This window comes from Xiphophorus couchianus, chromosome 1, assembly GCF_001444195.1.
Source record: "Xiphophorus couchianus chromosome 1, X_couchianus-1.0, whole genome shotgun sequence".
Lineage (NCBI taxonomy): Eukaryota > Metazoa > Chordata > Actinopteri > Cyprinodontiformes > Poeciliidae > Xiphophorus > Xiphophorus couchianus.
Window position 1 is genome coordinate 8,976,866 of NC_040228.1, and position 12,200 is coordinate 8,989,065.

The window sequence follows — 12,200 nt, forward strand, 5'->3', positions numbered from 1 at the left end:
AAAGCCAGGTTCTTTTGTTGATTTTTTTTTTTTTTGCAAGATCCATTTTTATTTTTATTTTACCTGTAGTAAAAAAAAAAAGTCCACTTCTAACGTAACCATGCTGGCCCCTCATCACCTGCATCAGAGTCTTCCACAGAGTTTTCTAGTTGAATGCTACTGTGTGCCAAGAAGTATCTTAAGTGTTGCCACTGTTTGGCCGTATGTTTGTGTCTCATATGTTCACAGATGAGTCTGTGAATGATTACTCCCTCAAGTGGTTACGTCAAAAAACACCTCTATTCTATACCAGCTCCATGTCCACCAAGGGCCAATCTGATGGCCCTTGGAGCTCTTGGCCCATTTTGCTGGTCGTGAGAAATGTTTTGTGCATCAGAAGGGGAAAAAAAAATTGGTTTGGTAAATAACTTAAACTCAGACAAAGGCTAATTTGTATTTTTGCTTTTCTCTTTGTTTAGAATGTTTTATTCCATGAAAAGTCAACCTGCTATCGGATTGGCCTTTTTGTTCACTGCCCCATGTATTAAAATGATCCAATGCACAGTGGTGCAGTTGATGTCTCTGTTGCCTTACAGTCCAAAAACGTGCTTGGTTATCTACTGTCCTGTCTTTAACTCCATTGAACCCATTTGAACCTATACAAAATTTTTCATTGACATGGTAAGATGAACTAAACTTGTTGTGTTCGGCCCTCTGTTGCGGTACAGTCGTATTCTCTGAGAACAGCTAAAAGACCATGTAAACCTGTTTTTCAACCTCAAATGTCAGGACAGGACAAATTAATGTGTGCAGGAGCAACAGAGCCCCCTAGAGTCATTAAGCGGGACGCAGCGAAAAGGTTCATTCCGAAATAAAAAATAACAATAATAAAAAAAACTGGCAAAAAATGCTAACATTTATGTCCAAAAGTCATAAATGTATAATAATGAAAATATTTTTGGTGATTCTTAAGGGGGGGAAAAAACCGGCGAATTACCCGGATGTGAACGTCAGCGTCGGAAACTGTCAGGAGCAGGTTGCACGTGCGGACTGAACATGAGCAGCAGGCCAGCGGAGACGCAGAGGCCTGATGAAGGGCGAAATCATTTTTACACACTCCACGTGTGTGCTTGGTTTTAGCAGCTAAGCACACCCAGACAGCAGGACCCACAGCAGCTGCTGGAGGAAAGGTTGGGCCGGTAGCTAAACGGACGGAGCTCAACTCACGGCGAGAGGGAGGAAAGTTCTGGATCCGCGCTGTTGACCAGCCGCTGTGTCCGTCCGGTTTCAGATTCTGCGCCCCCCCCCAAATACCTGGGTTTTTTTTTTTTTTTTTTTTTTTTTTTTGTAAAGGTGGTTTCTTAGTTTGGTTCTGTTTGGAGAGTTTGACCATGGCGGACTACCTGATCAGCGGGGAGACCAGTTACGTACCGGAGGACGGGCTGACGGGACAGCAGCTGTTCAACTGTGGAGACGGCCTCACATACAAGTAAACACTAGATAAACACCAATAACTTGGGTTTAAATGTTGACGTTGCTCGTATTTGAATCATGGGGATTTCTTAAGAAAACGTCATAGTTTAATACTAAAGAAGGATTACTTTGTTAAAAATGCTTTATGCCTCCTGTGTTACAGGTCATGTATGAATGTCACCCCTTGTAAATTATTATTAGAAAGACCTTTAAACGATGTCAGGGTGATCCTAACAGCGTTTTGAAATGCGACTATTTTAGTGTTTTTACAACTGGAGCGCATATTTAATATCGTTTCTCTGCCACTATAGCAATTTGTTGTTGCTCAGACCACCCTGTGATGTAAAGACCCCCTGGGTGCAGAGCCATATTGCCCATGTGAAAAACCACCACTGCTTGGCTCACCGGCTGACGCTCACTCTGTTTTTAGCCTTATTTCTTGTTTAACTGGTCCTCTTCTGAAATATCATACCTCTGAGGTGCTTAAATAATTCATGTCATAACTTGAACTTGCTCAAGGAAGTTTGTTTTATTATGTTTTCCAGTCAAATAGATTGGCTTAGACTTTGAACTGAAGGTTTCTGGAAATTGTAAAGCTCTGTGGAAGTGTTTTCCAGGTCTGGATAACATGGAAAAATAAACTTAGATTTACTTTATTGTCATTGCACAAAGACACAAGAATTTGGCTACGAAATGTCGTTGCTTGGTTACCAGTGGACACAGAAAAAATACTGAGAACTATATGTGTGACTATATTTACACACATGCACTTATAATACTACTATTTCTAAACTTTATTCTCTATCCCATTATTCCTCCATCTTGCCAGTCTGCTAACTATCCTTTCTTGTCATCCATTCTTCCATCCATCTGGTTTAGATTCATATTTGAAGCCTGATTGTTTAAGGAGGGGAAAAACAAAGGCATAAATTCAGAATAAACTAGTGTAAGTCTGAAAATATAGAGATTTCGATGTGAAAAATGTATTGTAGCTCTGTGAACTTGGAACAGCACAAGCAGATCAGTGTCATATAAAACTTTAGTTTTAATTCTATTCGATTTGTATCTCAATCTCGTAATCTGTTGATGACAATGACAAATAAATCTTATCTTATCTCCTATTTGTGTAGAGAAGATGGGTTCGTTTAAGCAGCTAGTGTTAGCTAACGTAAGTTTGGACGTTTTTAACTAACCTCGGTGTGTAAATGCTTAGTTTCTAAATCAGTTATCTCCAGTTTATGAAGACGACTTTATGAAGCTCCTAGGATGGATAAATGTGTAACCAGCTATTCTTTCTCTTCTTCAGTGACTTCCTGATTTTACCTGGCTACATCGACTTTACGGCTGAACAAGTGGTGAGTAAATATGCACAAACATGCCGTAGCCTCTCCATTATGCTTTGACTGGAAGTGATTGGATTGCATAAAGTCTGTATAATTTCAGATTAATTCTTGGTGGTTTTTCACAGTGTGACATTAAAAGAATGAACAGGTGTGTGAGCCATGTTTCAGCGCAGTGAGACTTAAACTGAAGGGGCTAAGTTTAGCCCTGTTATCTGACACAGATTTGCAGGCTAACCTGATGTATTTTAACGTGCGTCTCTCATTCAGGACTTGACATCAGCGCTCACCAAACGGATCACCATGAAGACACCGTTCGTCTCGTCCCCGATGGACACAGTAACAGAGGCCAACATGGCCATCGCCATGGCGGTGAGCGATCGCAGAGACCCGGGGTTTCTTTAGGACGCAGTGATGCAGTGATGTTCATTCACTCACTCACTCGTGTGTTATTTCCGTCTCAGTTAACGGGGGGCATCGGCTTCATCCACCACAACTGTACTCCAGAGTTCCAGGCTAATGAAGTTCGCAAAGTCAAGGTACTGTTTCAAAGCTTCACTGTGCTCTTTCTTCTTCTGCTGTTTCGATGTAATGACTTTGTTTGATCTAAGATATTTTCTTTGTTTTTATTCATCCAACCCCATTTTCATCATCTCACTGTCTTGATTTTGCATGTTTGTCCCACTTCCTGGGGGGGCAGTAATGTTGTCTGTTGATCCTTTTACAGCAATTTTTTTTTCTCCGTGTTGCTCGTCTCCCGGCTGTAGAACGTAGTCAGTGATTGCTTTATGTTCCCTGTGTTGCTCTCTCTCTGCTGCGGCCTCCAACTCCCCAATCCTTCCACATCCCAATTCCCGGTCTTCCCACGCTTCCTCCCTCCCTCCAGCGGTACGAGCAGGGCTTCATCACAGACCCTGTGGTGATGAGCCCCCAAGAGCGAGTGCGAGACGTCTTCCAAGCCAAGGCGCGCCACGGCTTCTGTGGCATCCCCATTACAGACAACGGCAAGATGGGCGGCAAGCTGGTGGGAATCATCTCGTCCAGAGATATCGATTTCCTGAAAGAGGACGACCACAACCTGCCACTAAGTGAGGTGAGGAATATTCATAAACTTAAAACAGGTGTCAGGTTTCAACAAAGTTAAGTAGCTTTTGTGGTTTTAATCAAGTACTCAAGATGCGGTGGGGGTTTTTATGTATACCTTCTGTTGGGCTCAGTAGCTATTTTAGGCACTTTTGGGTTTAATCATTTAACTGTGACTTGTTTGTTACAGCGCCTTGCTAAAGTATTCAGTGTGCTTTTGTCCACTTACAAAAACTTTATTGAAATGGATGTGATTAGGGTTATAGCTAATGATCATTTTAGTAATCGGTTAATCTATAGATTATTCTGATGATTCACATTTAAATCGAGAAAAGATATGGCACATTCTACAGATTTTTTTTATTTAACCACTTAATTCTGTTTGGGACTATATTAGAAAAATATTAAATATGCAAATAGACAAACAATTTAGCTCCTTTTTTAAATAGAAAAGAGTAACATTTTATTGCCTAAAATGCAGTAACAGAATTCCTTTAGTAAATCTGAACCGGGTGAAATTTTGGCTAGAAGCTATTTACAGACTAAGGTATTATTATCTGAAATGCAAAATGTATATATTTTTGCACAGTTTTTGCTTAATTACTGCTCTGAATATGTTGTTTTCTTTCAGCAAATTGCTTTGCTTTGAGTCTATATTCTCCAGTTAATAATTAATCGATTCCTAAATTAGTTGAGAATTATTTCAATAATCGATTAATCTGATTTATCGTTTCAGCCCCTAGATGTGACAAACACTTTCTACCACAGTTGAGATGTGGGAGGGAAATAATGCAGTTTTCTAAAAGTGACAAGTGTAGCTTCAGTTTGTAAGAAATAGGAAAAGTTTGGCTCTTCTACATCAGGTCAATATCTCAGAATCTATTGACAACAATTAGTGTCTCACTCCACAAGCCCTTTTTTTACTTTCATTTTTTTAATAGAAGACTGGCAAGAAGAAATTCATTGAAATAAGATTTGCCGCTTTTCATATTCAATCAAAATTTTTGGCCAGATTTATAAATTGTTGCTTACAGAAATTTTCCAATCTGACAAGATTTGTACTTCTCTGTGTAGATTTGGGAAAATATTTCAGTCTCTATATTTGTGTAAAAGGTAGAGATGAGTTCTACAAAAAGCCGTCTGAATATAAATGTAGAACACATTGTTTCTGATTTGTCTCTCTGACTTGCTTATGTACTTAATATCACAAAAAGTACTTTAGAGTTGGTGAAGTAAAAGATTATTATGAGTTGAATGAATAATAATGAGTGTGCTGTTCTTACCAATATGGCAGGTGATGACTAGGGAGGAGGATTTAGTAGTTGCTCCAGCTGGAGTGACGTTGAAAGAAGCCAATGAAATCCTCCAGAGGAGCAAGAAAGGTGGAGGGAAAAAAACACATTTTGCACAACTTGCTGCTTTTAAATGTAGCCAAAGTGGAACTATGCAAACTCAGTGTGTTTACCTGGTTCCTCCTGCAGGTAAACTTCCCATCGTGAATAAGGAGGGCTCCCTGGTGGCCATCATTGCGCGTACAGACTTGAAGAAGAACCGGGACTTCCCTCTGGCCTCCAAAGACTCCCGGAAGCAGCTGCTGTGTGGCGCCGCCATCGGAACCCACAATGACGACAAGTACAGACTGGACCTGCTGGTGCAGAGCGGCGTGGACGTGGTTGTACTGGTGAGCACTTCTGCTTCTACTGGTCTGCTGGGACGAGGAGGACGACTGTGTTTAGAGAGTTTTTGTTGGACCAGTCTGGAGAGCTATGGAGTTTGATTTCAGCATCCGACAGTCCTTCTGTTTGTCTGTCCTCCCTCCTTTCCTTTCTGGTGTCCTTTCTTCATCGTGGCAAATCTCCAGTTCTTGATTATTTTCCTATCCATCCTACCTTTCTTCCTCATTTCCCATTTGCTACTTCCTTTTCTTCCTTGTATCCAACTTTCCTGGCTTTCTTTGTTGTATTATACCTTTATTCCCTCTGTCCTCTTTCTTCCATGTTTTCTACTTTGCTTTCATTTGTTCTTAACTTGCATCTTTCCTTCTTTCTTCTGTCCCTCTCTAGTTTTTCATACTTCAACTTATTCATTGTGTAAATCCTTGTGCCTCCTACCTCTTTTCTGTCTTTCCTTTTCTTCTTCCTTCTTTGTCATCCATTCCCTTCTTCCTCTTTTTTGTCTTCCCTCCCTTGCTTCCCTCTTCTTTGTGTCCCCCCAACTTTCCTCCTTACTTCGTCGTGTCCTGCCATTCATCAATTACATCTGTACCCACAGATATCTACAATAACGTCACAGTGATGATGATGACGTGTTTCTGTCAACAGGACTCGTCTCAGGGCAACTCCGTCTTCCAGATCAACATGATCAAATACATTAAAGAAAAGTACCCCAGCTTACAAGTTATTGGAGGCAATGGTAACCACACAGATTAATTTCTACGTCTGAAATGTAAAAGTGTCCTTGACTAATTCTACTGATCTCTGCTTCCCAAATGAACGTTTGGAAATATTGTTCTGGAGGCCATTTATTCTCCAAAAGCAGATCATTGTGATAGAAGAAGCATATATTGTATTTTTGTCATTATCTTTGACGGGGAATGTATCAAAAATGTAAAAATTTTAAATTCTCTTGAGTTCTGAGGTTCTGGTTGAGTTCTTACTGGTCCTCTGTCTCCCCCTGTCTGTGGCAGTGGTGACTGCGGCTCAGGCCAAGAACCTCATTGATGCAGGCGTGGATGCCCTGAGAGTGGGGATGGGCAGCGGCTCCATCTGCATCACACAGGAAGGTGAGGAACACAGAAACATGGCCAAACTCAGGAAATAACACAGCTCCACTCCTTCTGCTCTCATCTTTCTGTTTGATCCTGATGTCTCAGTTCAGTTTGTTTGGAAAAATAGTGTTGTTAGAATCTGTAAGTTTGTAACAAGAACAATAATGCTACATCCCAGATGGATGTGAAATACCTTCTTTTTTATTTCTTTTTACATCTTTTCATTTTTCTGAGATGTGGTTCTTATTGTTTGTAATACAGGTGATAGATAGAAGAAAACAAGTGGCATCCATTTGACATCAGTTTGTATTCTGAAAGTGTCTTATTGATGCCTTATTCCTCCTTTTCACATGTACAGTTAATATAAATAAAGCACTAAAATTGTGGTAATTGATAATATTATATGATAAAGGCAGTTAAAAAGGTCAATCTTTTCCAAACATGACCTGTAAATTAGTTCCTCAAACCAGGTGTGACACAAAATAAAGTGATTGGTCAGAACCGGTTCAAGGCTCCTCTACAGTCACATCTTTTATTTAAAATGTCAATCCCTGATTTAAGTATTTCTGGTAACAGCTTTGCATTTGTGGGTGTAGGTTTTAGTGGCTGGAGTTTTGGGGTTTGCTTGCTCTTGCGTCCATTGATCTATTAACCATCCATGGTCTTCCTCCACCAACTTTTCTGACCTGCTGCTCTCTAGACATGCAGTAGGATACCAAAAGTTGAAAGAATGTTGAGGACAGCTCAAACTAAAGCTTCATCCTTTTATTTCTGATTTTTTTTTTGTTTTGTAAACATGTAAATAAAGACTTTTTTACTAAACTTTTGAGCAGCAGTTTGATCACTTTCATGAATGCAGACAGGGAGAGCAAAGATGTTCCTCTTAACAATGATTTGCTGGACTTTTTCAATCAAATATTTCATGGTGAATAAATGAAAGGAGGAGCCCTTTTTAGCATTTTTTTGCTAATGCCTTTCATACACACTGGAGGAAGTTTCAATGAGTGAAAACTCTGTCATCCTGACATTACGCACCTTAAAATCAGTGAATAACTTTACTACTGATCGTCCTTGTTCCTCTTTCTTAACACTGATTGGTCGGTTTAAGAAACCTATCAGCTGGCCGTACTGAGTTTAATGCTGGCAGATGAGTAATATGGAGAGTTTTGGACATGGTTTGATATTTTTTGTGCTGATGTGGCAACTTTAACTTCCTCATTTTCACGTAGCAAACACGAAGAGGCACATTATCAGCTTGTGTTTTTACTCATGTATTCTTTTATCACTTCCTGTATTTAAAACGCGACATGCACTTCATTTAAAAAAAAAATCAAATTAGCTTATGTGAATTCTGTATTTTTTACTTTGGTAGATCTGTAAAAGCAGAAAAGAACAAAAATCCGACTTTAAACAGATCATGTGAAGAGCGCAGGTCTAAAGCCAGTCATCAGACTAGAATTAAACTGGTACTCTTCCTTGGCCGTCCATGGTAACTCCTTTGACTCTGTTTTCTCAGTGCTGGCGTGCGGCAGACCCCAGGCCACAGCCGTTTATAAAGTTTCCGAGTACGCCAGACGTTTCTGTGTGCCCGTCATTGCTGACGGTGGCATTCAGACTGTTGGGCACATCGCCAAAGCCCTGGCTCTGGGAGCATCAACAGGTGAGGATGACGGAGGAAATACGCTTAGAAATAAAAGTTTTATGATGCGATGTATGTCAATTTAAGTGTGTGTATGTACCTGTAGCAATAGACGGAAATGTAAATAATTTGCAGTTAGAAGGTGTGCACCTTATGTTTCAAGATTTTTTAGAAGTTGGTTCATAGAGTTACAGTATGTAGTAGTTTTCAGATGGTGAACCATGGTCACTCAACACACAATTGTATCTTGTTGTAGATTCTAAATAGATTTGCATCAGAAACTGCTTTGTGTGAAACATTTTTATATATATATATGCGTGTGGGCGTGTGTGCGCAGTGATGATGGGTTCTCTGCTGGCTGCCACCAGCGAAGCTCCTGGTGAATATTTCTTTTCCGACGGGATTCGGTTGAAGAAATACCGCGGCATGGGCTCCCTGGACGCCATGGACAAAAACCTCGGCTCCCAAAACAGATACTTCAGGTACGCAATCCACACAACGTCCTGCTGCCACAGTATTCTGCTTTTTTTCACCCCCAGCTTTCATCACGTCTTCCTCATTTCATTCTCAGTGGTATCTAGACAGCATCTTGTGGCACAGACTGATGAGCCTGCTAGAAAAGAGTGGCAGAGATTTCAGGAAATGTCTGAAATGTCTTCATGCAGTGATTTTTTTTTTTCCCCCCACAGGAACTTCATAAAAACCGAAGTGTGCCGCAAGGAGGGGTTTTGCACTTGATCTTAATACAGTCATGACTACATGAAAGCACATCCTCTTTCAATTAGGAGGCTTTACAGACAAGAAAAAAGCTGTTCTAGAGTCTAAAAAGCTTTAGCATCTCAAATGTACAAAACCAAAACGGAAAAGATGTGCATGAAAAGTTTAACTCCACCTTTCCAAGCAATCAGTGGTGCCCATTAATCTGGGAGGGGTTTTAAGGGTATTCCCAACTATCATTCTACAGTCCCACTGTAAAGAATTTCTGAAGGCCTTTTAAAAAATAGATTTACAGTCAAAAGAAGTAGTTGAAGAGTATAAACATTTGAACTGCAGCCAGTTTTCTGACGATGTGAAGCAGTGCTATGCTCAGGGAATTTGCAAAAAGACACGATAAATTTGAAATTTAAGACCAACGAAAAGATTTTTGGATATAACACATGTCAGATTTCTTTCTGTACCAGCTGTATGCATGGTGGTGGAGTGTTGATGAATTGGGCTTGTGTTGTATCCAAAGGACCTAAACCTCTTGCTGTCATTGAATCAACCATGAACACAACCAAAACACAAATATGACACCATTTGTCCAACAGAATGGCTGACAAAGAAAGGAGTCAAGGTGTTGCAATGGCCTAGTTCAAGTCCAAACTTCAACCTGACTTTAAATGCTGAGGCGGCAACGTAAAGCTGTGTAGAAAGAAATGAAAGCAAATCTCCTATTGACGCAACTTTGTGTTGTTGCTGTTAAATGTGGTTCATAATTTATTGGCTCAAATATGTTTTGTGTTGTGAACATGATATGGTGACGTGCTACTGGAGGTCAGGTCCGTTTTATTGTTCTTGTCATGGGAAGCCCTTTAAGTGGGTGTACTGTCTTATCAGTACTTCAGGTTAGTCCGGTGTGTCCTGACTAATCTGAAATCAGATTTAAGAAATGAATGAAGATTACTGACATTTACCCAAGTTAAGCAGGTCTGACCCCACCAGACTCACCTAACCGACACTCCACTTTTCCATCTCTTCCTTCACAGCGAGAGCGACAAGATTAAAGTTGCTCAAGGCGTTTCTGGAGCTGTGCAGGACAAAGGCTCCATCCACAAGTTTGTCCCCTACATACTGGCTGGCACTCAGCACTCCTGTCAAGACATCGGCGCCAAAAGCCTCACCCAGCTCAGGTAAGGCTGCGCCGACACCATCAAAGTGTCGCAGTCCCCAGTTCAGTGATACAAGAGATACAGATGAGCTTAGAGGCAGTTACTGTCCCGTCAACATCTGGTTCGTTTTTGTCCGTTTAGAGCCCTGATGTACTCTGGAGAGCTGAAATTTGAAAAGAGAACATCATCAGCTCAGATAGAGGGCGGAGTCCACAGTCTGCACAGGTATATAAAACACACACAAATTGGTACTTTCCACTCGGTTTCACATTCCATTGTCCTAATCTGCTAGTTTCGTGTCTTCACCACAATCACACAAGCCTTCGGTTCGACTTCCTCTTGGAGCCTCAGTTTGGACGCTGAGCGAGTCGTGTGATCTCTCCTTCTGACTTTCCCACAGTTACGAAAAACGTCTGTTTTGAGAGGAGCGGCACGTTCAAGTGGAGAATCAGTCCGGCGGATGACACTACAACCTCTTCCAAGACCTGCTTAGAATCCTGCAGCTGACTTCAGATTACACTAAATCACTACTCTTCCAGAGATCCATTAGTCTTCCTTTCAGTGTCATCTATGCATTGTAGGGTGTGTGTGTGTGTGTAATGGAGAATGTTGCGAAATTAGCTTTTATTAATAGGTGCATGCATGAGTTGAATGAGGAGGGAAGTTCACTCCTATTGTGATATCTCCATGTTTGTCCATTTTAAAGCAAAAAAAAATTATTAAAGGCCTCATTGTTTTTCACACTTGTCTGTTTTTCTTGTCTAGAAGATTAAAGTCAAAATTCAGGAAGTACTTTTATTCCTTAACTAGTAGCAACTTACATGCAAGTCAGTCTGCATATAATTAAATAACTAAACAAGCTTAAGAAGAAGCAGTTTGCGTCTAAGAATATACCTAACCTGCCTTTGCAGTGTTTAAGGGTGAAGAGGCAGGTAGGGTTACCAGGGTCTCATTACCTGGAGGGGGGCTCGTATCCCAGGAGGACTTGCTACAGCTTGTAGTGAGAATCTGAGTCTGCAAGGGACAAAAGGATTCAGCTGAGGGCATGTGGTGAACTGTTGGGTTTAACTTTGCTTGTAATGAGAGGTTTTTGCTACCAGTTTATAATAAAGTCAGACAGGAAGTGAGGATATATTTTAATCTAAGAAGGGAAGAAACAACTTAATATCACCTAAACCATAACTGCAACCTTTACAGTCCAAAGAGCCATTTTTATCCTCAATGTTGCCAAAAATCTTCATTTAGAGACATACATTTTATTTTAAATACCTACTGTAGGAAATTTGTCATTTTTTAAAGGGGCAACTTTTTAATTAATATTAAATTTTAATTTAAAAAAACACATTGGGCAGAAAATGGATACATTGTTGTCCTATAGGAAGTTACTCGTAGAAAATGTAAAACAAAAAGACGAGAACAATGTTTTAGCAAATGCGAAACCTCCATCTTGTTTTTGCATATATTTAAAAACAGTTCTTTTTATCTTAGCCTTAGACTACAGATGCTCTTTACTGCAAATCATCCAAACTACATGGAATAAACCTTCAGTACCTTTCAGAAAAGTAAAGATGTCATTTATTATCCATCATGGTTTTCATGGGATCAACATAAAGTTCCCTTCATGTCGATCCTTTTACTCTGATACGTCTAACAAATTGCCTTCTGGGGTCACATAAATAGGGTCTGGCTGTGTGTGTTTTAATGTCTCCTCTCTGATTCAGCTGTTCCGTTAAGGCCTCATGTTTGTTCATAAACAGCATCATGAAGACCAAGGAAAATGTCAGACAGAACAAGGACAAAGATGTGGAGAAGGTTACTTCATGGTTGGGTAAGAAAACTGTACTCCAAGCTTCAAGATCTCTTCATTTCTTCAGCATGGACAGTAAAGCTGCGTGGTCAGAATGGGTGGAGGTTCTGCTAGATGCTGTAGAAAGTTGGGTGGAGGTTCAGGAACACTTGATGTACAACCAGCGGTACAATGCAGTGGTTTAGAACAAAGCATTATGTGTTGGAAAATCTGAACAAAGACCAGACCTAAAACACATCGA

General features: G+C 40.4%; 1 protein-coding gene across 1 annotated transcript; it reads left to right on the forward strand.

Moving 5' to 3' along the window:
• The first annotated feature begins 562 nt into the window (after nucleotides 1–562).
• On the forward strand, nucleotides 563–10,893 carry impdh2 (IMP (inosine 5'-monophosphate) dehydrogenase 2). Its single transcript, XM_028007525.1, has 14 exons — nucleotides 563–1,468; nucleotides 2,759–2,807; nucleotides 3,063–3,164; nucleotides 3,257–3,331; nucleotides 3,679–3,885; nucleotides 5,170–5,257; nucleotides 5,357–5,556; nucleotides 6,197–6,287; nucleotides 6,562–6,657; nucleotides 8,159–8,302; nucleotides 8,619–8,763; nucleotides 10,030–10,173; nucleotides 10,294–10,377; nucleotides 10,553–10,893. The coding sequence occupies exons 1-14, from the start codon at nucleotides 1,371–1,373 to the stop codon at nucleotides 10,572–10,574; spliced, it is 1,545 nt and encodes a 514-aa protein (XP_027863326.1). The 5' UTR covers nucleotides 563–1,370; the 3' UTR covers nucleotides 10,575–10,893.
• Nucleotides 10,894–12,200: the final 1,307 nt, after the last annotated feature.

Excerpts from the sequence above, each read along its gene's own strand:
- impdh2 (XM_028007525.1), top strand. The coding sequence starts at position 1,371 with ATGGCGGACTACCTGATCAGCGGGGAGACCAGTTACGTACCGGAGGAC. Across the intron at positions 2,808-3,062 it reads ACTTTACGGCTGAACAAGTG|GACTTGACATCAGCGCTCAC; the intron begins GTGAGTAAATAT and ends TCTCTCATTCAG. Across the intron at positions 5,557-6,196 it reads GCGTGGACGTGGTTGTACTG|GACTCGTCTCAGGGCAACTC; the intron begins GTGAGCACTTCT and ends TTCTGTCAACAG.